This window comes from Bombus affinis, chromosome 1 (assembly GCF_024516045.1).
Source record: "Bombus affinis isolate iyBomAffi1 chromosome 1, iyBomAffi1.2, whole genome shotgun sequence".
Taxonomy (NCBI): domain Eukaryota; kingdom Metazoa; phylum Arthropoda; class Insecta; order Hymenoptera; family Apidae; genus Bombus; species Bombus affinis.
In genome coordinates this window covers 15,128,810-15,155,209 of record NC_066344.1, presented here as the reverse complement: position 1 = coordinate 15,155,209, position 26,400 = coordinate 15,128,810, and the positions used below count along the sequence as shown (strand labels likewise).

Genomic DNA, 26,400 nt, shown 5'->3' with positions numbered 1-26,400 from the left:
CTGTGCTTCCGGAAACGTTGAAACCTCGGCCACGAAACAACAGTCCGTTGTTCGTGCCGTAACGTAAGGTAAACGACAAGAACTGCACTCTCTTTGGCAGAGCACGGAATTAAATGAAAATCGCGTCGCGTCATGGAATCCGTTGTATCCCTTGATGAATCGCTCTCTGTGTAAGTACGTGTACGTACATTAGCGATCATTTTCTCTCTTATTCGCTACAAGGGAGGATGAAGAGCAAACGGCTCTCCCTCGGTGGCGCGACGCTCTCGCTTCTGTATGCATTTCGCGATAAAAGGGCGCTTGAAAGCTACTACGTTTATGAAATCTGCCGGGATTAAGTCGGCTAATTCTGCCAGCTGGAGAAAGTAGCAGAGCATATTGGCGATCCGAATAACAATTTCGAAGATTAAAAGTTATCGTGACTTGTATTTCTCTTCCTACGTAGAGTTTCGTTGGATCCGGAAAATGTGTACGTTTGTAAAACGTCCATCGAGAGAGATATTGGGTTGGCAACTAAGTGATTGCGGATTTTGCATTACCACCTAATGACAAAATCCGCAATCACTTAGTTGCCAACCCAAGAGTAAAATGTAGAGGCAGAAACGTACATGTTTATATAGATGGAAACGGTGAACAAAAAGAAGGATATGGCGAGTATCGTAGCGACGAACTTGTATATTGAAATAATTAATAAGCTGTTCGGTGGATACAGCGGTCGATATTTATGTACATACGGCAAAAGACATTATGTTAAAAATTTGCACATTAATAGGCTAAAAACAGAATTTCCTCTATGACTCAACAATCACGCGGAAACTACTTTAAAGCAATACTAAGTAAGATAATTGATGGAATGACGAAGCAAATCGACTGCTATTGTCGATATCATCGTTATATTGTTCCTACGTTGCTACGTTGTCTTTGGCAAAAGAAATCAGTTTACTATGTAAATCGTGGTAGCTAAGTATCTTCGTAGCGTGTGTACTGTATATTCATCAGGTAGAGCAAAGAAAGCAGAAACGCACAAACAAACGCAGACACGAACGATCTCTGGAGCGCTCAAGGCGAGAAGAAAAGATCGCGCGAGTCAACCACGGAGAACGATATCGGATATCTAATTATCCGACGACTCGTTTCACCGACCTGTGTTGAGAACGGAGTGTCGTGTCGTGCGGACAGCGGCGCGTGTGTGCATACGGAGAATGTAGGTAGAGATAGGCATGCACCGAACACCAGCGGAGCATCCAGAACACAGACGTGTGTCGCATTCGCAAAGAAATATGTACACGGCATCTGTAATCCTGATGACTTAACTCGTAGCCGAAGATTCTTACGCATACGAGAAGAAGCGCGCGCTCGTATTACGGTTCGCTCGGTACTACAGTTACGTTAATACCCGTGACAGAGACGCGTCGAGCAGGAAAAAAAGGAACGAGAGAAGAGAGACACTCGGCTCGGCTTGGCTCGTTCGGTCAAGCGATGAACCAAGAAAGAGGATGAGAAAAACGAAGCAGAGGAGAGTAACGGACGGATATTTTAACCGATTATTACGTGCTTCCTTATCGGAGAGCAAACTTCCCGCGCTCTTCTCAGCCTGGTTCAGCTTATTGGCCAATCGTCTTCTTCTATTCCTGGTCCGTGATCACCGCGTACACCATTAAAAGCAACACGCGTGGACGGATGTTACCGGCCGAGTTCCGTTACCTTTTCCTCTTTTCTTCATCACGATTCGGATCGTCGCGTCGTGACGAGCCTAGGCTCGAGCCTGCTTCTTTTTCCCTTTGAGCATCCTCGTCGAGATATGCACACTTTGATACTCTCTCTTGAGACACGACTTGGCCCGAGAAAAGGTGTTTGGTCGTTCGAGGAGCACGATCTCGAAACGCATCGATGGATAACGATAGCGACAGCGATTGAATCGTATTAAAAGTAATCGCGTCGGTAATAAGGATAAGTGGAGTGGAACGACGATACCGATAAAATTAAAGGAAAGGAGCAAGAGAGAAACGTCAAAGGACGAAAATTGGACAGGGAACGGCGGAGGAACGAAATTATTAACACTTTGAGGGCGGTATGCTCTGACGAGCGTATAACCTCAATTCTCGCGTATATTTGGATTGATTGAAAAGATCGGAAAGTTTTTTCCGATTTACATCTCGATTCGATATACGTTTGTCGAATTGTGTAGGTGCCGTTCTGTTACACAACCTTTCTCCGTCTTCACGCAACTTCAACATTCCATCCTTCCAGAATCTCTCCTTAAAAATTCTCCTTAAAAAGGTTAAGAATTCCTTAAAAATCGGAACGAACATACCAAGCAGCCTTTAACAAGTGTAATATTTTATTAGAAATCAATGAGGATATTAAAGATACTTCTGGTAACGTTTTTTAGCGTGATATGCTTGGAAACAATTTTACCGATGGAGAGGTACTAAATAAACTGTATTATTTTATTAAATTCCTTAAAAGCCGGAACGAACTTCCCGAGAGTTAGGTTAGGTTTTCCTATTATATGTTACTGTTATATAATTGGGATTTCGTATTATTCAAATATGCAATGCAAGAACACATTCGTAACATTTTATCTATAGCATTCGTTGCTTCTTTTTCTGTTTTACTTAACGGTAGCTAACATTTTTATAGGATACCACGTGAAGTATGTAAGACGCGAATTCGCATCTTCTTCGCGCAAAGTGTAATTTGTTGTTTCGTCGAGAAACAAAAGAAAACGACAAGAAACTGTGAAATCTATCGTCGACTTAAAGAGCGGAAGAGCTTCAGAGACTGAATTTACACGATAGTGTAAGATATGAAAATATTATGTATATAATTAATTTATTTAATTAATTATTTCATCAATTAATAAAATCCGACAGAAATATCAAAATGCAAATTGCCAGCAAATTTTAAATCTCATAGAAGGCTCAAAAGTGTACCCACGTACTTCTCCACGTTCCGATACGCCGCTCTTCCCAAGAAAGACTTCTGGATCCTCCGCTGAATTTACAAGCGAATCGCGTCGGACGTACAAAGTTCCCACAAGTCGTGAGAATCATTTATTTCGCATCCGTGTTGTCGACAAGCCCGCGTTTAACGTACAGAGACTATATCCCCGATGTACGTACAATATATTCTACCTAAATATGCCGAAACACGAAACTTAGCGACAATGATACACACGTGCAATTTAAACAGCAAACATAAACCGAGATCACCGCAGAGGCCGATACTTTTTCAAATGATTTACATATAGAACAAATTATTCAGCTTGATCTTCACAGCAACGTGCAATCAAGAATTACTGTGACAAGATTTTCCTATCGCAAACTTTGCTATCTAATATACGTATAAGCGTGAAAGCTATATTTAATAGCATCGGCTTTTTATTTTCCCACTCGCTGCCTCTCGACCGTCTTCAATGTTGAAGAGGTGCTGGAACTGTTAGCAACAGGAAGTCACGGTACCGGAAATCTCGTACGATATAACGTTAGAAGTTCGTGGCCGGAAATAAATATTTTTCAATCGCTTTTATCATCGAAGCATAATCGTTTGGCGTAAAGGGAGTAAGAGGGAGGCGTCAAAGAGTAGCAAACGATGCGTGAGCTTCTACGCTCGATGATTACGATGCGTGTATTTTAGCATAGTTAAAATAAACATCGAACGTGTCGTTACGCCTGTCGTCCGTTTCATGTACAGACTTTTCTACGAAACTGTTATCGTGTTTTCCTTAGGATATGTATATATATATATATATATTCGAATTTGCCTGGATATTTACGATACACGCTTTATCGATCGTTCCGCGTTGACAGGGATGACCGATTTCAGGACTGCGCAAATTTCCCGCATCACCGACCATTCTAATTACAATTCAACATTGCGAGTAAAACCTCAGAATTGATTAGTATCCACGGTTGGCCAAAGCATTTTATATTCATACATTGCGACCAGCCTGTAAATAACGCGGTCATGTGAGATGAAACGTAGGCGCGCTAACGTTAACGGTGACAAGTACGAAGCCCTCTGTTTACGACAATTCCATTGGAGTCTCGCAATTATGTAAGCATCGCGTGTTCGTCTTACCGAACGTAAAACGAAAACGTTATGTTAATGCGATTCATAATCGATAGCTGTCGCTGGTTGACAAAATTTCATGCGCGAAGGATGTTAGAAAACTTTGGTCGAAACGAAAGTGTTGGGGAAGGCACGCAACTCGATTACTACGACACTAGTCGGTATCGTATTACAGCGAAGAAATGACACGCGAGTTGCTTTTTGCAAAAAAGACGATAAAGCAGACAGCGATAGTGCAACGTTCGCGACCAACAAAAGCAGACTCTCTTTTACCTTGACAACGGTGGATGACTAGTTTGCAACAATTAAATTGTTCAACGTTAGTGATGAAAGCGAACGCTCGCTGTGACGAAAGGATCGCGTACGATCGTCGTAACTGGAAAGGCGAGCCTGATTGCAATCATTGCTGCGTCGTAAAACGACGTTGTCCGTGAATAGCGGGTCATGCAAATTTATCAATTTAGTGGCTCGATGCACCGAACTACAGTGAGTTGTCATGCACCGTGATCACGACGCACGACGCGCGACCCAATCGTACGATAAAAACGCAATCACGTATTCGTAACTTCGTTTGCGCTTTGCTCGCTTTAAACTAGTTTAAACGGTTGATAAGTTCGTCGTCCAGTTTCCTTTCTAATGCCGTTTGGATCAGTTTACACACCACGAGCGAAACCCGCATCTTCCAGATATGTGGTGTGTTTGTACGCAAATTTTATTTCTCGATTTGTTTCCAGTAAATCCATATTTCACGAATCGTCGACTCTCAGAATCTTCTCGCATCCATGCGTGGCACAATTCGTTTAAATTTCCACCTCCATTCCTGCAAGTATCAGTTACCGGAGGCCGATAATCCCACGTAAATAAACTCGCAGTCGCAGAGATCGTTCGTTCTGCGAAATACCACGGACGATAGAATTCGATCCGCTCTTATCGTTCTCCGCGTTCATACGTTGCATACAAAAAGATGTCGCGCGAGGCAGTGGTGCATATCTTTGTTAAAACGATGTTTCTGGCCGGCGTGGGAAATGACGGTGAAAAGGAAAAAGCGAAAGACGCGCACGACTTGGAAAACCCGCATCGTCGAATACATGGTAGGTTTCTCCGGAGGGTTTGTCTGTCGAGTAGACAAGTCCGTGGCAGTTGGCAATGGAAATCTCGAGCGAGAGGGCTCAGGCAGACGGTCGAAGGTGGTACTTTTTTTCAAGACATTCGTCTGTCGGCGCACCCGCGCTGTTCTAGCAGTCATTGCCCTCGGTCTATCCCGAGGTTCTCACGCGTTTGCATACAGTCCGCGTTGTGCGCGTTTGTGTCACCTGTCTGCGAAAACAGGTGCCTATTCAGCCAGCGAGATCGCTTGCTCCCGCTTCGTCCCGTGCCACGCCTGCTGACAATGTTGACGCATTGCCCATTGAAAAAGAGCGATCCTCCACGGCCAGGGTTGGAACTAACCCAGCCTACCGAGAGATTTCCAGGTTCCGCGACTAATGGCATTTTTAGAATTGCCAAAGCAAATGCAGAGCGCCGCTTCTTGCTGATATTTCCTCGCTGATATTTCTTTCTCCTCGCAGTTTTAAATTCCAGCGGAGCACGCTGCTGATACGCTGGAATGCATGCCATTCGCGTTAAAATACCGCGAGCTTCGACACTCGAAATAGGCCTCTCGTCCAAATTCTAGGCGATGTTCTGACACGAAATATCGCGTTTGTGTTGCAGGTAGCCCAAATGCCAGTCCAGCACGCCAGCCTTTTAAAAGTCACCGACTCGAAGGCTCCTTGGTCACAGCGTAAGTATCCTAGGAATGAAATGCTACCCGATGTCTTCTTATTACTTTCCAATGCACTTCCTCTCTGCCACGAATTCCCTGACAGAACCGTTCGAGAATACGCACGATGTTCCGCGACTAATCGTCGCCGAATTTACCGCGCTCCTATATACGGCTTTTACTCGGTCAATTGAATCCGCTCCAACAATGTCGTCGATATTGATTTTATTTTAACTGTCTGCTTGTTTTTTTTTCTTCTTTTTTTTTCGTCGTTATTGCGACTACGAAGTTCGGTGAAATCGGCGAAAGACAAAGAAAAAGCAACGATCGAGTATACGGCGTACGTGTCGACTGAAATGCATCGGCAAGCCCCGGAGCGCATCGCAAAGCGACGGGCAAAGATGAAACGAAACGCGATTTGCAAGCTGCGCCTGGCTCGCGCTGGCGGAACAGCCAGTCGATATAGGAAAAAAGCGGCGGCGCCCGGTCCGATATAGACGAGGGAGAGCCTGCTATTGCAGGATGACGTAATCGAAGGAAAGGGGGCGGGAATGGAGTTTGAACGAAGCGCGAGCAAAGAGGTTTGTCCGACATCCTCGTTCCTTCCATAACCTTTCGGTCGTCGTAGGTTTCTAACGTTCTGTCGGCCGGTTCGCGTTATCCGTTTTCTTCGACGAGCGCGCCTTTTTCTTCCTTCCGTCTTTCGTCCATAGAACTTCGTGTTTCGTATATTTCTCTCGTCTAGAAACGGAAGAGCGTTACAAAAACGATCGGACGTAAGTGTATAGTAATACGTATTATTGGATTGGCAACTAAGTGATTGCGGGTCTTGTCATTAGGTGGTATTGACAAAACCCGCAATCACTTAGTTGCCAACCCATCGGTCATAGACTCGCGTGCGCTACCATAGTTTACTTTTTGCCAATAATAGTTGTTCGTTCCAATCGATCCATACACGAACTCGCCAGAGATGATCGTCAAGATACACGATACGGAAATCTAAAGTGACAAGAGACAATCGGTGAGTCACGATATCCTTGCTCACCGCATCCTTTGAGAGTGAACGGGATCCAATGTGGTGAAGCGTGATCTAACGTCTTGGATTGCCGTCACGGTTCCCGAGATCCTCTCGTTTCTTTCTCCGTTCCAGCCGTACCTTTCTCTCCACTTTAAAATCCGCACGTTAAAGAACCGCCGCTTGAACTTGTTCCAAACCTCTTCTTACTGGAAACCTGAAAAACATCTTAATCCGCCAATAGATTTCGAAGAACCGTTCGTTTCACCTTTTTCCACGGTGCTGGTTCGAAAATTTTCATTTACGATTCGACAACAATGACAGAAGCGTTTCTATCGGATCGCATCGTTTCTACAGTTATAATACCACCAATGTCGATCCGTTAGAGAAAAGAAAGCGTTTCATAGAGATCGTTGAAGCGTTAACGGATACTAACTCACGGCTGATGGTGTAATTAGTTCCAATTGGTAATTCAAGCGCAACCTCTTTCCTTCGTGGCTCGATTAGCACCGGACACGAGCATGAGGATACGCCAATGATTTCCAGCGCAGGGAAATCGACTTGTGCGCTTGTGTTGCCAGGTTGCCCCAGCCATCTGTCCTACCAATTACCATCGTTTCCCTTTTCCGCAAAGTAGAATCGCTTGGTTTTTTTTTTCTCGCACAGGTGAACGGAGAAAGGACAATGTTGTCGTACATGCTGCCGACCGAAGACAAACCACCACCGGGAGACTCGAATCAGGCCAATTACCGTGCTAGTAAGTTGCAGAAGAGTCTGAGAGAACGGCCCCCTATCGCTTCGAAGCCGGCAGGCAAAGTAATCACCGTTTCTCCGAAAAAGTACGTTGATACGGGAAAAACAATGATCGTTTCGACGAAGATCGAGGAGCACGCTGGTGACCAGCAGCAGCATCACCGGCAGGACGAGCAGCAGCAACACGGAGTGTCGGCCGAAAGCCCGAAACACAATGGCACCGTGGTGAAAAAATCGACTTTGCACACGTCCAAGGTCACCAAGGATGACAGCCTGTACAGCATAAACAGCGAGGCCAGTACGGTCGGAAGCGATCGGAAGAACAAAATTTTCAACGGAGCCAAGCACACTAGTCTAAAGAGGTAAGAGCACACACGACGAATATCCAGGCTAGAGATAGAGATAAAGTTGATGCAGAGAGAGAGAGAGAGAGAGAGAGAGAGAGAGAGAGAGTTCAAAGGTCGTATCGAGATCACCTTTCTAAATTGGTTCATTCGGTCTTTAACCTCTTTCCTTTGCTGTATCAAAACTAGTACGAGCGATCGACTCTCCCGAATTCTTTGCTATTTCTGGTAATTCACGGTCATTGTCTATCTTTTTACCCTTGAACACGCGCTATTATTATATCGAAATTATCGTTCGAGATAGTGGTAGAAAGCATCTGTCGTGCGTCATTGATATTTTTGTTCGATCGCGATATATGTAGTTTTCTCACATTGCAAAAAACTCGAAGCACATACGTATCGGTTAGAATTGCAGGAAAAATTCAACAGGCAGAAGATGCGGCGGTTGTAACGTTCACGCGAGCGCTGTTTCAATGGCGCTCGCCATCAAACGGAAAAGGAGATCGCAGCGAGTCGGTTCACTGTCAAGGTGGAACGTTTGGAAGTGTTGACCGAGTTAAAATTGTATCTATCGCTTTGAAAAACACAAAGATACTTAAGACCGCAGCTTTTTATTTCTTTCGCGATTAAATTCGCGATAGGATTTCCATGCGAGTGTAGACGTATGCATATATACGGTATTAAGGTATTTACGTTATCAATTGAATGCCACTTAGTGGAATAAACGTGACTCTAGCTTTGCGGAACGAGTCGCTGGAACTGCTGTGACATTTATACGTTGAGGTAGCTCACGGTCGTTCCACGTCTCATGGACCGCGTTTGAACAAACCTTAGTATAACATAGGCCTTGTATCAGACATTACAGATACAATAGCATTAAAACATTTTCTACCTATGTATTTGCCCTTCTGCTTTTATTCATTTAGTCCGCGATATAACGTCTTTAATTCAATGATTTTCAGCACGTAAAAACGTATTATCGAAATGTTTAATTCTGAAATTTCTTAATTTAGTAACGATGGATGGACGGATAAGTCACATATGGTAAATTTAACTATCACGCGATAACGCAGCGTTAAAAGGGGAAACCTCCCACTCAACAGTATTTTTAATTAGGTGTTTGCTGAAACTATCCAGTACTTTTAACACATACCAACCTCTTTCCGTTAGTACAGCCATAAAATCATTTTTAACCGAAGGTTGTTTACAGAATAAGTTTCTATTCAATTAGACTTACAGCTTTTACATTGTTTGCATCAATGTCGTGAAAAAAGAATACGAAAAAAATAATCGGAAAGAACTATTAGAAAACGATATAAAAGTGGGTACACAAAATTGAAATACGAGTAGTGTAACGTATCGTATATTTCCTTTTTTCTGCGAATTCCAGGAAGAATTAATGCAATTATAATGCGCTACAGTATAAAAAAATTGAGGTGAACGCATTTAGTTTTCTGAGTAAGAAAGTAAGAAAGCAACGCGTGGGCGAGCAATTACGAGTCAGTTACATCATCGAGAAAAATTCGGGTTAGTGACACAGACAAGGTAGTAAGTAGAAAGGAACTACGTACGTTAGAGAACAGACAACGATAGTATTTAGAACGTTACTGTCCAACTATGCAACCATGTGACTTTAAGCATCTTTCTATACAATGTAACTCTGTATTACCCTCTCGACTATAGTTTCGTTGAGCAAAACTGTCGTCATGTGGCAGCACCGTACTGACAACCGCTCCAGCCTAGATCACAACCATGTTTCAAAAGAAGATAAAATCGGAGTATAATACATAATAGATAAATAGGCAGGATAAGGTACTGGTTATTTTAATTTCTAGTTAGTTTAGTTTAGAATGTTAAATTTCGTCGTCAAAAATTCTATACTTGTGTTTCGACGATAATCGATAGAACTGTGATATACGTATATGTGTGCACAAATTACAGCAATTATCCTCTGATGATATTTTTAAAATTCGATGCCACCGTGTTTTGCACATTGTATAAGATAGACACTCGCAGTTTTAATCCTGACTGCTCTCGATCCCTGTAATTCGATCCCATGATCGTGGGATTTCGATTTTGATATCGGACCGCCTGCTCCTGCGGTTGCCGAGTGTCCGATTCACTTGCTTCGAGTACTGTCACGCGATAGGAAATTGAGGTTTACGGCAACTATTTTTTTCGGCTTTCCGCGCGGCTAATAATGTTTTTTATGTCAATAGTTCTTCCTCTGCTGTTTTACCTCGTTTATGTTCATTATCTTGTTGCTAATACACGCAGTCACATGTATAAGAATAACATAATTCTAAATATTAGAGACTAAAAAAGTATCTTGGGTTTTCTAGAGTTTCCTTTGGTTCGAGTAAAGGATCAATGGTAGAAACTTTGGTATACGAGACTCCTGTTCAAGAAGAGCCGGAGATCAATCGGTTTATGGACCACAACGGCCGCATACCCTCTATGATCGCATCTGTACCTGATACCGAGTAAGTAATTGAAATATTCTTTCTCCTTCCGTGCTGCTGCACTTGTACTTACTTAGGGATACATATGTATATATACACATATACGATGTATATATATATATATATATATATATATATATATATATATATACATACATGTCGTGTGCCGTTATGTGTCACGTCATCCGATACGTTAAACATTAAATATCGATATGGAGAGTTCTTAGGAACATTATCTTTTTACATAAGATCTTCCGATAAGCGTATAATTTTTAGCGATTAGAATTCTTTTATCGTCACAATACATACTAAGTATATATTAATATAAAGTCGACGATACAGATTTATGTAATCCATATCTTTCTCGTTCTACATAGTCATTACAAGTAGTTAACAGTTCGTATTTCTTTCTTTGAGACTGCATTTCATCGGTGAGGTTGGAGTCAAGCGTTACTAGCCGTAGTTTGGTAATGTAGACACCTCCACCCACGCGCGATCTCCCTAATAGACTTCTACTTATTGCCTGGTGCGATCATTATCGTGTTTGATCCGGTTAAACGACAAAGCTCACGCACGGAATACTTAATGTCGGTTTTCGACAACATTACGTTCGGGATTAAATTTCGTTCTAAACTGAATAAACAGGTTTCCGCAGAATCTTTGACGTCTAATTTTCTATGCCATCTGAAGTTACCTCTCACAATAATGCATACACAGATGTCGATTGACAAATTGCGAATTACGGTAAAAAGTTCTCTTAACATATTTGTATGGTGAGTAATTCCTTAAATAACCTGTAGTAGGTTAACATAAAAGGTAATGATATTGACATCATTCGCGAGGTTTTAAAATATTCTCCAACTGCCTTGGGGTAAGGCATGATGTCATCCTTAGAATTTGCACATGAACAAATACGAATTTATGCGCGTCTATAAGTGTTATATCTTGTTATGCCACATAAATCTATCCGAATAACTATACAATTGAAATAGTATTGGATCTAATGTTATGTTGCATAATATGTATATGCATATCTGAAGAATGCCAACGAAACATACGCATCTAACGAAGCAAAGCAGTTAATGATACCTACGATACCTTAATGTCGATGCACGTTCAAAACAGACGTTCAAAAAGATCAAGTTATTTTTATCATGTGAGAAACAGAACTAAATTGTAAAAAAAAAACTGGTCCGAACGTAATCGAACGATCGGGAGCGCGCGTCGAATAATGGGATGTTTCGCGAAAGCGCCGAGAGAGCATAGCACCGTCGCAGTTGTTCGACGCGATGTCGGGTTATGCCTTGTGCCGTGGGTCGTTCTCAGTGTAAAGCCAGACAAGGTGGAGCAAGGGAAGCCTATAAACGCAGGCGTGGTGCCGAAGATTTACGATCGATTTCGCGACGCGTAGCTTCGTTTCCCGGAGGACGAAGTTTAGTTCGTGTCGTACCTGGGCATCGGTCGACAGCTCTGTGTACCTTTTTCGCGAGTGTCTAGCATTACCGAGTGATACCGGTTGGGCTTGATCGAAGTTCAGGGGAAAGAACTTGCATGCCAGGAGTATTTACAGGAGCTTCTCGTCATTGTTCCCGAGCCACGGCCACGGGAAGCTGACGGATTCTCATCTGTCAGGTATGATTCTTTTTTTCTGGGCTATTCGTTGGTAAACAGAACGATCGTTCGTTTGCTTGGTAGGGCATGACGAATTGAAGCAGTGACTTCGATAAAATTAATCGCTGTTCAAATTACCATTCCTTCGAACGCAGTCGTATCGAAAGAAAATATCTCGATAGTTTTCTCGCAATCGCTCATTTGTTTCTATTTTAAGCACAATGATAGAGATTAGTTGTGCGTACACTTCTAGATCTACTCGTTGACGATGATTACGCGTATTACCGTGCAATCGATTCTCTCTGAAAAGTCCATAAACCGTACCAACCAATGTAGTAAAAGGGGAAGGTGGAGATGGGAGAAACATGGTAGTTACTGAGGGTGAAAATGCAAAAGAGACCGAGTACTCTCTGGCTAGTTACCATGGCGACGAGCCATCTTGACACACTACGGACCCTTTCTTTCGAATCTTTGGATCTTCCTTTTGTTAAACCGGTGCCGCCACTCGGGGAGGTAACGTTTTCGCGTTAACCTAGTAATTTGCACTTAATGTTCATCTTATACATACTACACTACCTCCTCTTCCCGACCACTACTATATTCTAAAGCTGAAGCCAGAGGCGAAGCGTAGTTCGTATACGGTTCAAGTGCGTTGCAAGTATAGTCTCTAACAATAATGCACATTTTTATTTTATGATCGTCGATAGATTAATTATCGAACGTCTAACGATTTCTGAAATACGCTGCCCGATTCACTTACGAAATTTCTTGTTCGTTTAAGTTTCCGTTTAAGAAATAGAACATCGCAAAGTAAAACATGCTCAAATCGTTATCGTCAATTGAAATACAAATTGAAATACATACAGTCGAATCTTTAGCCCACTCTGATAATAACGTTATCTCTCTTTGCTTGGCTATCATTTATTTTTTCTAACGTTTATTTTTTTCTATATCTTTACATACGATACGTATACATGTGTTTTGTTCACTCGTTCCAACGATTAACTTGCGGTCTTTTATTTTCCGGATTTCACTAACGAGCGAACTCAATAAAGAAAGCGTGGCGACCGACGTAAAAGTTAGATTTCGTAATTTATTGCGGTAGGATGAAAATTATTCGTTTCTATAACAAAAATTGGAACGTTTGTTTGCTGGTTTTTATTTCGTATGTACAATTTCGATTTAAGCGTTATATCGAAGCTCAACGCTAGTCGGTCATGCGTGATCAGACTGTGTAATGTATATCACCGAGCTCACGACGAAGAATCGCGTTTCAAGCGTGTCTCCTTTTACGGATTAAACGGTTAAAACGGTTAAACGTTTAAGACGTGATATCCGTCTTTCGTTCGTTCATCCGTGCCGCTTGGAAAATTTGAGCGGGAAGCACGCGCAAATCGAGATGAATAAAGCCGGTTTCCAACGAGAAATTCCTCTCAGTTATGAATATAAATTGACGCGGCGTATGTGGGAGTTTGTGCCGCGTCATACAAACTCTTTCGACGATCCTGTACAACTTTTCACACACTCGTCCATCGCGCACAACCAATCGCATGTGCTATATGTCGTTACATAGATTCTGGCGAGCGTAAGGAGTTAAAAATATGCCGCTGAGTAGAAACGAAATGGGCGTACCCCAAAATGAAAAACACGGGGTAATCTCGATCGAAGCAGCAGTCGATAATTCACATCCCGTGACGAATCTAAAATATTTACTCATCTAATCATTGTTAAATCTTGGGGTGTTCGACCGTTTACCATCGACATGCTTTCTTTAGATTCTTCTTTTAAAAAGAAGTTTCTTGCGTTAAAATAACGCGTCTATCCGTGATTTCATTTTCTGGAAATATCAATTTTCTTCGATATCACTGGACGCTCTCGTTTGAGTACGGGTATAGAGAAGTCGACCTCGTAGGGTTATAGACGCAGTGGCGCCCACGTATCATTCATCGACCATCCGCCCCTTATTCGTACAATAGTCGATGCCATTACTCTCCAGTGTGTTTTTCGACCAAGAAGACGCCCGTCTACGAAACTGGGTTAAAATTTAATAAGTACCTACTTGATTATAATTTACACGTATATAATTTACACGTATTTGGATATAGCTTCGGTTTGAAGTAGCACATGGGTCGTACGAATTAGATGACATTAACACTGTTGATATCGCTTACGAAAATCGAACGTCGAGCTTCCAATTAACGCGTGTTAAATAGTGGCGTGACGATCGACCGGTTGGATATATCGACTGAAATAAAAGGCACGGTCGAAGGGTATTTGCTCGCGGGTACAGTCTGGTGACAGTTACGAAAAACATTTCGACATACCGAGATCATCATCGGCGCGGTATGATATCACGAACTCAAGGTCTAAAGTTTAAATCGTATAGCGTAGGTGTTTAAATGCACCATGACGTCAGACCGCATGCTACCGTAGGAAACGTAGCGAACGTGACAAACGTGGGTGTCGGGGAATGGGAGGCCAAAGTATAGCAGGCCGAGACGTTCTCGTTGAAATAATCGTAAACACGCGTAGTCTCTGTATTTCTATTTTTTCCTGATCGTATTTGCCGCATGTACGCGCGTGCTGTTCGATAGCCTGCATCTACGTATATATACGCAGGTCGATTTCTCTCGTTGTTGAACGCGCGTAACATTCGTGCATTATCGTCGTAAGATCGATTTCTTCGTAACCGGCTGCATCGGGATGAAAAGTCGCGTGACCGTGGAATGGTAAAACCGGTTCCAAGCCAGACCTCGGCTTTGCTTCTCCATCCTTTCGATTTCTTTCGTTTCCCTTGCGTAAAACTGCTCTTGTTCTTTTCCTTTTCTTTTCCGCTTTCGTTCTTTTTTACCCTCTTCTTCTACCTTTCCCTTCCTTTCCCTTTTTTTCTTTTTTTCTTTTTTCCCGTTGCTCCCCCACTTGGACGCGAAAGTCGACATGGAAGAACGTACCGATTGCGTAAGAGGATGACTCGCTACGCTCGGTAACAGGTCGGTTTTTTTCGAGCCATCGCGTCTTGTTGCCATAACAGTAGAGGGTGTATAGTTGGTCGGTAACCGCAATAACATCGAGCCATTTTGATATACGTCGCGTTATCGTGGTTTCGATAATAAAATCGTGCTTTTGTAATGCATAGTATTCGAACACGTTCCATTTACCGTAGCTTCATTTTGAAACGATTTGAAAACGAGCGGATTCGTTGATTGTTGTTTATATCAACGGAACGTATACTGACGCAAATTGCCGCGCGATTAACCGCGCATCGATACACAATGTGTTGGCGCGATAGTTGACGAACACCGCGTACTTCCGGCAAACGTGGTAATCCGTAATAAATGTCAACAAAAAAGTCATAGCTGGCGCAGCAACCATTCGATGTATTTCAAAACATTTGTAGTAAAGCTTCGCTCGATAAAATGTTTACCGGCAGATCGTTAAGTGATTAATAATTTATCTAATTCCAATCGTTTTCATTTATCGCGAGCACAAACGCTCGGTCGATATTTAATTCCGTTCGCCATCTATAAATGGAAACTAGAGTTTCCGTAGTAAAGGGACCAGTCGCTGCGTTTCTATATAAGGCGTGATAGTTGATTGATAATGAAATAAGAAGAGGAAGCGAAAGCGGTTAGTTGCGGTTGCGAGACATAATCGGAAGCGATCAGTGCGTAGAATTTTCCAACGTGCGAAGTTTCGCCGTCGAAAAATATCGATTAAACACTTTCTCCGCAATCCGTGGGGCGCCCCTTGAAAAGTGAGAGGGTCACCAATTACGCCACAGGGTGGTGGCAAACAGCCATTGAACGAATGGGGCGACGATCCGTCCCGAGGCAAATTCCTCGTTTTACCGTCTTCCAACCAAGGTCGCTCCACGTTATTTTACACGCGTTCTTTTTTCCCCTGACAAATGAAATAACCTGTAGGTAATTTTATTTATGGCAAGATAAGAACGGAATTACTTTCAAAGGACGCGTTGCATCGTTTTTAAAAGCGGCTTCGCTGAATTCGATCGTTCGGCTAAGCTTTTATCGATTCTATCTGATCGCGATTCGCCACGTTAATGAGAAACAACAATTTTCGATCAGAGTTAACGACATTTTGATGTTTCCGGTTTTAGTATATCTACATACTGGATTGTCAAGCGATATCACAAATTGGCAAGTGTCAGCGTATCCTTTGGCACGATGCCATTCGTGCAACATGTGAGCCCAACGAAATATTTAACGACCGAAAAACTATCACCAAGGAAGAAAGCATTTCGTGATAAATCACCGTTAACTAACTCGGTTCTCATGTCGTAAGTGATACATAATGAATCGCTCGATGGATACCGGCTATTGTGCAGTCGGTTCGTTGAAACGTTCTCTTCATTCAACATAACCTTATTTTCTGTCTTCTTCCCTTCCGAAGAAATGAACCTCGCGCCGCTATCGAATCGAAACGGCGAATGTTGGATGTTCCAATCCTGCGAAGCATCGCCATCTTAACCGTTTGAGTCGAGTGGTCTTTGAAAAAACTGAGTCGAGAAATCGCTCGTCTTAATCGATTGCGAAGAGAAACAAGCAACGCAACAGCGTTCGCCATATTTGTTATTGGGTTGGCAACTAAGTGATTGCGGACCTTGTCATTAGGTGGTATTGACAAAACCCGCAATCACTTAGTTGCCAACCCACTATTTTTATGAAATACGTCTATATTATTATATATGCGTACTATTAGTTTATAAATGTTTCGAGATTTGTTCAATAAAAGTTATTGAGGAGATAACAATGAAATACAAAATATCGTTAGTTATCCGTAGCGTTCAAATGTACTTGCACTTTTCGACATAAAAATCATATATTGCTTTCGCGTTACTTGTGTCGTTGTACGACTACGTTTTGCTTTTTTAAGTTTCGCGTTCTGCTGGATGCACCGCGTCTGTGTGAGTAGCTCGCCCTAGAATGTAAGATGATCGAACGTGAATATCCGCTTGGACACGATTTTAACGATCTTTCGTTCTGTTTGTTTTTACAGCGAAGGTAGGGAAATGGTACGCGTGTCGTTGTTAGGTCCACAACCTTCACCGACAACGCCCGGCGTATTTCAGGTGCAGCCTATCGCGATATCGAGGACTCAACCGATCGACATGGACACCGTTCCGGCCGAACTGCTGACTACGCACACCGAACACACAGCTCCCGCCTATCACACGCAAATCAGGTAAGCCTCTCGTCTTTCTTCCTCTTCCCTTTGCTTTCGTTTCGTTTCGCTTGGTTTCCTTCGGTTTCGTACCTAGCACCTTCTCGATTACGTCTTCAAGTTATCGATCGCCTCGCTGTATTACATTCGTTCAGTCACCTTGATCATCATCCGAGAATGCGATCGTTTTCTCTGATTTAGAGGGACGCGTGTACGAACGCTATTGCGAAAGCGAATTTAAGACATGGCGTAGTTTGCATGTATTGGATTGGCAACTAAGTGGTTGCGGATTTTGTCATTAGCTGGTATTGACAAATAGCAAATATATAAATATATCTGAATGCTTGGTAGCAACGAGACGTAAACAAAGAGGACGTGCCGTAGATCACGGTACGTTCGTTGGCTTTGTTGCCTGCGCATTGGGAACTGGCGTATCTCTTTGTAATACGATGCCCCTGCTGTTAAAGCATCTGGAAGAATTATCGAAAAATCTGGATGAACACGATCAAATGAGAACCACTACCTTTCTTATAATTATAATTAGCTCCCTGCTAGCAACACACCAGTGACCCCCCGGTGTTGCTCTTAATGGACCGGAAGTGACGTGCCGTCCCCTCGGTCTCTCCGCTTTTCTCCGTCTTTCTGCCGTTATCTTTTTCTATCGAACGGTATCGCGCTACCAATTTACGTTTCTTTGCGACTGTTACGCAGACGCAGAACGAAGCTCTCTCGTTATAAACAGACTCGTTGATCGAGTAACCGTTACGCATTCGCTATTCACGCGTGCCTTTATTGCGACGCGATCGTTTTATGAATCATTTGCTGTCCGATCATTCGCTCCCCTATCTCTTTCCTTTCTCTCTCGCGCGCCACTTCGTTTCATTTTAAATCGTAATCCGTCTTCAACGTATCGTTTTACGTTTCGGTGTACATTTTCACGCCGGAGACTGCTCGTCGCGTATCTGTTTGCACGATAAAAATGATTGCTCGAGTGATACACAGCTGATCGCTGCACCGAGAAGAAAAACGTAAATAGGGGTTAAAAAAAAAAAAAAAAAGGAAAAAGAAGGTAGGATCTGAAGATCGATAATTCAGGGTGCAACGTACCCGCGCGTTACGAAGCTGTATCTTACGTGTACCCTTTTTGCACGACACAACATTCCGTTTTTAAATAACACGATTCTCTTACGCAAGCGACGAACACGCGTAATAAGCGTATCGAAAGTTACCAAGTCATTACGAAGTTACGATCGCTGCCTTGACTTCGATCTACGTATTTGATGATCGCAATTGCCCGTTCGTTCCGCTGATACGTGTTCGATCGCGGTTAAACGAACTGGGCAACAAGTGTTTGAAAAACGAGTTTGCTAGAATCGTTTAGAAACGACCGTTGCTGCTACGATTTATTCGCTCGTAATTCGAGCAGCACAGCAAATTTAGTCGTAGATGGCTGAAAAATTTTGTCCGACGACTCGAAAGGTTGGAGAAGGTGATCAGAGTTGCGCGAAGTGACACAATCGTTTCTTAGTTCTCGTCACGAGATTCCTTTTTGTTGCACGAGCGTTGCGTAACTACGTGTTCCGCGTATTACCTGCAAAACATGCGTTGCGTACCGAGAGTCGAAGCGCGCGGCTAACGAGGAAACATTTTGGAACCACGCTCCATCCGCCGTTTCCTTTTCTATTGTTCGCCTTGTCCCACCAGCCATCTACTACGCCGCGTACAATTACGTAACTCTCGAGTCCTGCTCCTCTCCTACCGGTTTAACGAAATCTCGTCTTCCTTCCTTCTCCCAGTAATCGAGTAAACGTGTTTTCCTCACAGAGCGCGATTAAATCGCCATAAAATCGCAATAACAGGAAGCTGAGTTTCACGAGACGCATACACGGAAGTCGTTTCGCCCTTATCAAATCGCCGGTTCGAGCTTAACGAAATTCTTTTGCCGAGTGGAACGACAGTTTAACGCTTTACCGACCGATAGCCGATTAATCGGCTTTTTGTCGCCGACAATTTTTCTCATTATTTGAGCAATAATTTGTTATTTAGTACTAAGGTACCTTGCCCGGTTGCGTTGCTTTGTAAACTCCCATAGTTTTATACCAATTTGAGAAACTTACTGTTCGCGATGAACGAAAAGAATGGTATTGAAGAGTCGAAACCGAAACAGAGCCGGAGCCACGAAGAGTCTGCGCTTGAGTTGCCGGTCGGACGTGCGTATGCGTAAAGCGTTAATTTGAAAGTGAAAATTTCCACTTTTTCACAAGTGCAGGCGAGCTGATCGCGTGCAATGTCTAAAACGATCGTTATCTATGTTGGCAACTAAGCGATTGCGGATTTGTCGATACCACCCAGTGACAAAATCCGCAGTCACTTAGTTGCCATTGCAATACTAGGTTTTTACGTCGATCGCACCTGTTGTCGTCCGACGAAACGTTGACGAGGGCGCGTTAGATCGTCTACCAAACCGTCTGCAACGCTAAGAGGGCGATCGGACGTAACGGAGGCTGCAAGTTGGAAAAGGCGAAAGGGCGTGTGTGCGTCTGGCCACGGCGATGCCAAGGCAGCGTATTAGAAGCGTGGCTGGTGCTTGATAGTAGCCGAATAGCCAATGTACAAATAGCATCTGCGATGCTACTATTAACAGTACCGCCACCACGAGGAATACTAGGTACTAGTACAGTGGCAGAAGAGAGGAAGAGAAGGAAGTGGGTAGAGGAGAGCTAGGGAGAGGAGGAACGATCGATATAGCGTGGGTGGATGTGCAGAGGTGCGGTAGGACAGCCGCCAGTTGTGCTGTCGGCTGCACCAACGAAGAGCCGTGCTCTCAATCGGTTGGTTCACAGTGCACCGCGTTTTCCTTTGTCCGTGGTCGGCAGTGTGCGGTGTACGGCGTGCGCCCGAATGCATCGGACCTCCTTCCATGGGGATCCCTGGTGATTGCCGTCAGGCTGATACGCGCGAGCTTCTTCCTCCACCACTTCAACGTTCGTTGGATTTTCGCACGATGACGATGCGATAGCCGTTAAAATCGCCGCGCCGGAACGTGTCACCGTTCGATCTCGATTACGTCCTTTGCTCGTCGTTGCGGAAGCGACGAAATCGCTTTAGCCGCTGTTTGCACGTTCGAAAAGGTCTGTCGGTCAAAACTCAGCCGTCACGGGTTTCCTTTGAAAATAGCTGGCGCACGGAATTCCACGGCCATGGAAAATAACGCGAACTGTTTCAGAATTATCGCGCAATACGATCGACGATCGCCTTCGCAAAACTTCGTCAGCCTCGCGTGCGTTGTGATATATCACTTTCGTCATTCGTCGATATAGCATTTTGAAAAGCTTGTTTTGAAAAGAGTCCTGTTATCGTCGCCACGTACCACTCGCAGTCGTCTTTTCATCCTCGACGAGGAGGATAGTCGACGAGAATGATGGAAATCGACCTTTGCTATTCCTGTAGCGCGAAACTAGAATTCCGACAGACTCGTAGCAAAGGTCGGCCGCATAGTTTCGCTAGTCGTAAGCTCCAGAAGCTCTGGCGAATACGGAGCTGCGGCTCCTTGAAAATAGAAACGGACCAACACGCCGCGACCAGCGTACCGTTGCGCCGTCTTCGTGGCTACCAAAGATAGAAAATAAAGAGAAGAAAGAGTTCCCCGAGAACCATGACCTATATCGATCTATTTTGTTCGAACTTAGTATAAATAGTTAACGAACGGTACACTGGCAAATTCGTTAGATTCTCTGGTTGCTCAAGGTTGCTCAAGGGAGAAGCCGAAAGGACCGTCACGGGAAGGTCCATTCGTCCAGCCAGTTCGCTTACATCGCGTGCAGCTAAAATTGCAGCGTTCGTAAGCTTTGCAACGATGTTCGTAAGAGCAGAAAAGTCGAGTACTCGATGGAGTTGTAGATATAAGCTGGAACCGCGTAGTTGAGCATGTAGCGTGTTAGTACGCAGTTTTATGAAATAGATGGTGCAAATTGGATGGAATAACGAGCCGTTGGTCTGTGATCGAGTCAGTGGGTTGCCGCGGAGGAAATCAATTGGTGCGTGGCGTCGCGTCGCGACCAACACACTGGCCTACATGTCTGTTTATTGGCGACTCGTTCATGCTCGCGTTTAACGTCCGCGTTTCTCGCCTTTCCTCCGGCTGAATTTTCCTGGCCCGACGAGAGTATACGACGCAGTCGCGGAAAAACCAACCGCAGCCTTACGCGATGGCGCAGTTGTACGCATCCCATGTACTCGGACACTCGTCGTCGCAATCACGCGCGCTCGTCCTGGTCATCTTTTTTCTTTTTTAAATTCTAAAGTAACCAAGAATTCCGACGTCTCCACTTTCCAAGACGTTAACGGTCGTGGGCGTGTTTTTTATTTTGGGAATTTCTCGGCGATTATCTCTCACACCGAGCACCATCCTACGAGTCCCCTTTCGTTGCATCTATCGAGATCGACGCGACGATCTCGGAAGATGAAACGAGAGAATGGGTCGAGTCGGAGCTCGTTAGAGGGACGCCGGTAACGAGGAACGTGAGTGAAAGCGACTCGATTTCCTTAAAACAATGTCACGCGTTAAAAGACGTAAAAAAGACTCGGCTCGATCGCAAACATTGGCACGGCTTATCGTAATATGTTTCACCTTGGTCAATTCCGCTAATGTATATTTCATTAGCATAAATAATCGCAGCGTCGTGTAAACGCATCCACGAATATAGCAAAATAGACTGTTTTCTAATTCTGGCGCTCGTTAGCCGTACTTTTCGTTACGGTATCTACTCGTGGCTGATCGAAAATCGCCAGCCTTGTAATTTATTTCTTTCATTTTCTCACCTGTAATATACCCCAACACCAATAAATTGCAAGACCAAAGGAACGCGCATCCGTTGCGAAATAACAGACAAAGACGGTAGTGGGCCAGTGGTGGATGGCGAGCGGAAAACAGTGCGCGCAAGAACGCCACTAGCCATGACCCATATACTCACCCTCGTCGCGTCACCCTTAGCCAACCCCATCGGTGAAATCATCAGCGACCAGACAAATACGAGGAGAGAGGATGGCGCGTGTATAGAAGCCAGCACACGTAGTCGCTCGTCCCTGATGGTAGCACACACGTAGCGCGAGGTCGTGCCGCTCGTTAATCGAGATCTTGAAAATGTCATCGCTTGAAATATGTAACGAATTCGGCCGAGCAAATTGCTCCTGGCGAGACATTCAGCCCCTTAAGGGCCGAGTAATCTCGTCGTTTGCCGAGGGTGAGCTGCATGTCTTACCTATTAGCCGCTAAAGTAAATCAATTCGACGCTCGTCGTGCACGTGGAAATTGCTGGAAGAGGTAGGTGTGGAGTTTCGCGTGTCAGCACGTTTTCTTGTCATCGTGCGAGCAATATCTTCCCTCTCGTAGGCAAAACATCGTTGTATATTTAATTCGGTGCATCGAACTCGCGGCTATTTATAACGCCAAGGGGGCAAACGTATCGTCCGAGCGATTATTTCGCCCGATGGAAACCGATCAAGGGATAACGAGATGTTTTCACGAGCTTCGATCGAACGAAACTACGGAATCGCCAGAGCACCGATAACTTTGTTATCGCGGCCGTCTGTAAGAATCGCGCATCGCTGAGAATTCACTTCTCTGGAAGCCATACGTGTAGGATACACCGGTTATAAACAGAATCGGATCGATGCCGGCCGCGTCTACCTTCGTACGCCGGTTGCACAAATAATAGCGAGTAAATAATACAAGGAAACCTATGGTCGTCGTTTGATCTGCCAGGTAGTCGCCGTCCGCGCGACGTGGTTCTCCGCCGTGAAAGCTGCTGCCTCGTTCCCAGGGGAATTCGCGAGATAATTTTTCCAACGAAAAGGAATCAACCGACAAAGGCAAAGCAGCCTCTTTTGCGGCAGCCGCAACGGGATAAACCCGTTGACGGGGGCGGCGGGGGTGGACGGCGACAGACAGCACGGGAATCGGAGTAAATAGGTCGAGGACTTTGAGGAAATAGGTCAGCTTCGAGCGAGGCGGATCGATGAACAGCTTATGCGTTTCGTTACGATCGACGTGGAAACAAACTGCCGGCTTTCCATCCGCTTTATTTGCCATCCGTGTGCAAACTAACGCCGAGTTCTCACGAATCGTCTTTTCGTCCGCGAAAAAGCGTACGGTGACACGCTCTGGTTTCGAGTTCCGTTCTCGAGAGGACGAGTCATCCCCGAGTTTATTCCGAGATCGAATTCCAGCGGTTCGCGATATCGAAAACGAGCGTCCTCCTCGCGGTCTAAAAAAGCTCGAGGATGCGGTTCAGCTTGGAAAGTCACGTTGGAAAAGATCGAAGGATACTTCGTTGAACGCGGACGTGGCTTGAAATAACGGGTTGCGTCGACGTTCCGTGATAAACAGAGAAAGGGGAAGTTGAAGAGAGGGGTGGAAGCTCGATTGGTGGGAGGGGCGGGCGTGCGAGAGAGACAGTGAGCGGTAGTTGCAAACATCTCCCGCCACGAATCCGCTTAAAAATAAAGTCTTACGCCGGTGTTCGAGTTGGTCCGTGCGAAATCACAGAAGAGTTCTCTCGGTGACAGGGTCGAGGAAGCGCTTGAACCGCTAGGCAAAACGTCGACGAGTGACGAGGAGATCGAGTTCGGTTAAAAGAAGAGACAGAGAGAGAGAGAGAGAGAAAGATAGAGAAAGAGGGGGAAAAGGAAGAGCGATCGAGAGAAGAACCACAATGGACAATTCCGTGAGTCGATATCGCGATCGTTACCACGTCCAGGTGTAATAAAGTGCCTGGTTCGAGGAAGTAGCGCGGAGTAAACTCGTCGCGTATCTCCGATGTTGATATCGAACGACGTGGATTCGCGAGCGCGAGCAAAATGACGACCACCCACGGAGGCCACGTGTATTACGTGATCAAGGTGCCCAAGGAGACGGATGGCAATGAAAGGTAATCCTCTTAAAAGCAAACGAGCTGCGGACCAGCACGTTCCACCCACGCTAGTTTCCACCTTAAATTTACGCAATTGGAACGAACCGACCGGAGGAGCTCTCGCTCGTCCAACGGAACTACGCGACTATCGCGCGTAAACCGATCGAACGAAAGACGCGAGTTTTCAGGAGTTCGTTGGAGTCTACCGGCCGTGTGGACCATCGAGAGTCGAAGAGGATAATAGCGCGAGGAATATGGTCGCGCGCAAAGCAAACTGTTTCGTTTCTGCGTACATTGCGTTACGATTACGGACGTTGGCACAGATACAGTTCGTTGCTGATACCGCAACGACAGATCGAAAATAAATTCGTAATTCATTGGCTTGTGGCAGCTCTCGATTTGAAATTTTCCATTCGTCGCTCCTTTCCCAAATTCGCTTGTTTCGTATTTGCCGCGCGATTTACAGCCGCTCGGTACAAAGCAAATACGCACGGCGCGCTTTAACCCTTTGCACTGCTATGTCGAGTGTGACTCGACATCAGTTTTTATCTCAGACATTCTTTCACGTCCACGTTTTCTTGTGAAACGTGCGAAAGAAAAGCAGGATTGCATCCTGGAAATTCTTTCGAGATATATCGTACACTTAAAAATTAGAAAATACAACAATAGAGTGAATAAAACTGGTATTTAATTCCTTTATTTATTCAAATTGTCTTATTTTTTGGTTCAAGTAAATTTCAAATAAAACACTTAAAGACGTTGGCAGCTGCTGCTAAAAATTAGGAAATGAAACAATAGAGTGAATAAAACTGGTATTTAATTTCTTTATTTATTCAAATTGTCTTATTTTTTGGTTCAAGTAAATTTCAAATAAAACACTTAAAGGTGTTGGCAGCTGCTGCTAAAAATTAGGAAATACAACAATAGAGCGAATAAAACTGGTATTTAATTTCTTTCTTCCTTTATTTATTCAAATTATCTTATTTTTTAGTTCAAGTAAATTTCAAATAAAACACTTAAAGGCGTTGGCAACTGCTGCTAAAAATTAGAAAATACAACAATAGAGTGAATAAAACTGGTATTTAATTCCTTTATTTATTCAAATTGTCTTATTTTTTGGTTCAAGTAAATTTTAAATAAAACACTTAAAGGCGTTGGCAGCTGCTGCTAAAAATTAGGAAATACAACAATAGAATGAATAAAACTGGTATTTAATTTCTTTCTTCCTTTATTTATTCAAATTGTCTTATTTTTTGGTTCAAGTAAATTTCAAATAAAACACTTAAAGGCGTTGGCAGCTGCTGCTAAAAATTAGAAAATATAACAACAGAGTGAATAAAACTGCTATTTAATTCCTTTATTTATTCAAATTGTCTTATTTTTTGGTTCAAGTAAATTTCAAATAAAACACTTAAAGGCGTTGGCAACTGCTGCTAAAAATTAGGAAATGAAACAATAAAGTGAATAAAACTGGTATTTAATTCCTTTATTTATTCAAATTGTCTTATTTTTTGGTTCAAGTAAATTTCAAATAAAACACTTAAAGGCGTTGGCAGCTGCTGCTAAAAATTAGAAAATACAACAATAGAGTGAATAAAACTGGTATTTAATTTCTTTCTTCCTTTATTTATTCAAATTGTCTTATTTTTTGGTTCAAGTAAATTTCAAATAAAACACTTAAAGGCGTTGGCAACTGCTGCTAAAAATTAGGAAATGAAACAATAGAGTGAATAAAACTGGTATTTAATTTCTTTATTTATTCAAATTGTCTTATTTTTTGGTGCAAGTAAATTTCAAATAAAACACTTAAAGACGTTGGCAGCTGCTGCTAAAAATTAGAAAATACAACAATAGAGTGAATAAAACTGGTATTTAATTTCTTTCTTTATTCAAATTGTCTTATTTTTTGGTGCAAATAAATTTTAAATAAAACACTTAAAGGCGTTGGCAGCTGCTGCTAAAAATTAGAAAATACAACAATAGAGTGAATAAAACTAGTATTTAATTTCTTTCTTTATTCAAATTGTCTTATTTTTTGGTTCAAGTAAATTTCAAATAAAACACTTAAAGGCGTTGGCAACTGCTGCTAAAAATTAGAAAATACAACAATAGAGTGAATAAAACTGGTATTTAATTTCTTTCTTTATTCAAATTGTCCTATTTTTTTAGTTCAAGTAAATTTCAAGTAAAACACTTAAAGACGTTAGTAGCTGCTGCTAACGAAATTGAAATAAAATTCGCAGTGCAAAGGGTTAAATAAGAAACACTCGACCATATTTCTAGCTCT

General features: G+C 43.4%; 1 protein-coding gene and 1 long non-coding RNA gene across 2 annotated transcripts in view; both read left to right on the top strand.

The window, feature by feature from the left end:
• LOC126922528 (uncharacterized) overlaps nucleotides 1–26,400 on the top strand; it is a 41,631-nt gene that overhangs the window by 11,273 nt on the left and 3,958 nt on the right. The window contains exons 2-5 of the mRNA XM_050735197.1: nucleotides 5,788–5,857; nucleotides 7,518–7,966; nucleotides 10,291–10,431; nucleotides 17,038–17,223. Of these exons, the coding sequence (XP_050591154.1) occupies nucleotides 7,536–7,966; nucleotides 10,291–10,431; nucleotides 17,038–17,223 (758 nt within the window). The 5' untranslated portion in view covers nucleotides 5,788–5,857; nucleotides 7,518–7,535. The remainder of the gene's footprint in view (nucleotides 1–5,787; nucleotides 5,858–7,517; nucleotides 7,967–10,290; nucleotides 10,432–17,037; nucleotides 17,224–26,400) is intronic.
• LOC126922760 (uncharacterized) lies at nucleotides 17,230–23,869 on the top strand. Its single transcript, XR_007712925.1, has 2 exons — nucleotides 17,230–20,186; nucleotides 23,431–23,869. It is a non-coding gene; the product is annotated as an uncharacterized LOC126922760 (long non-coding RNA).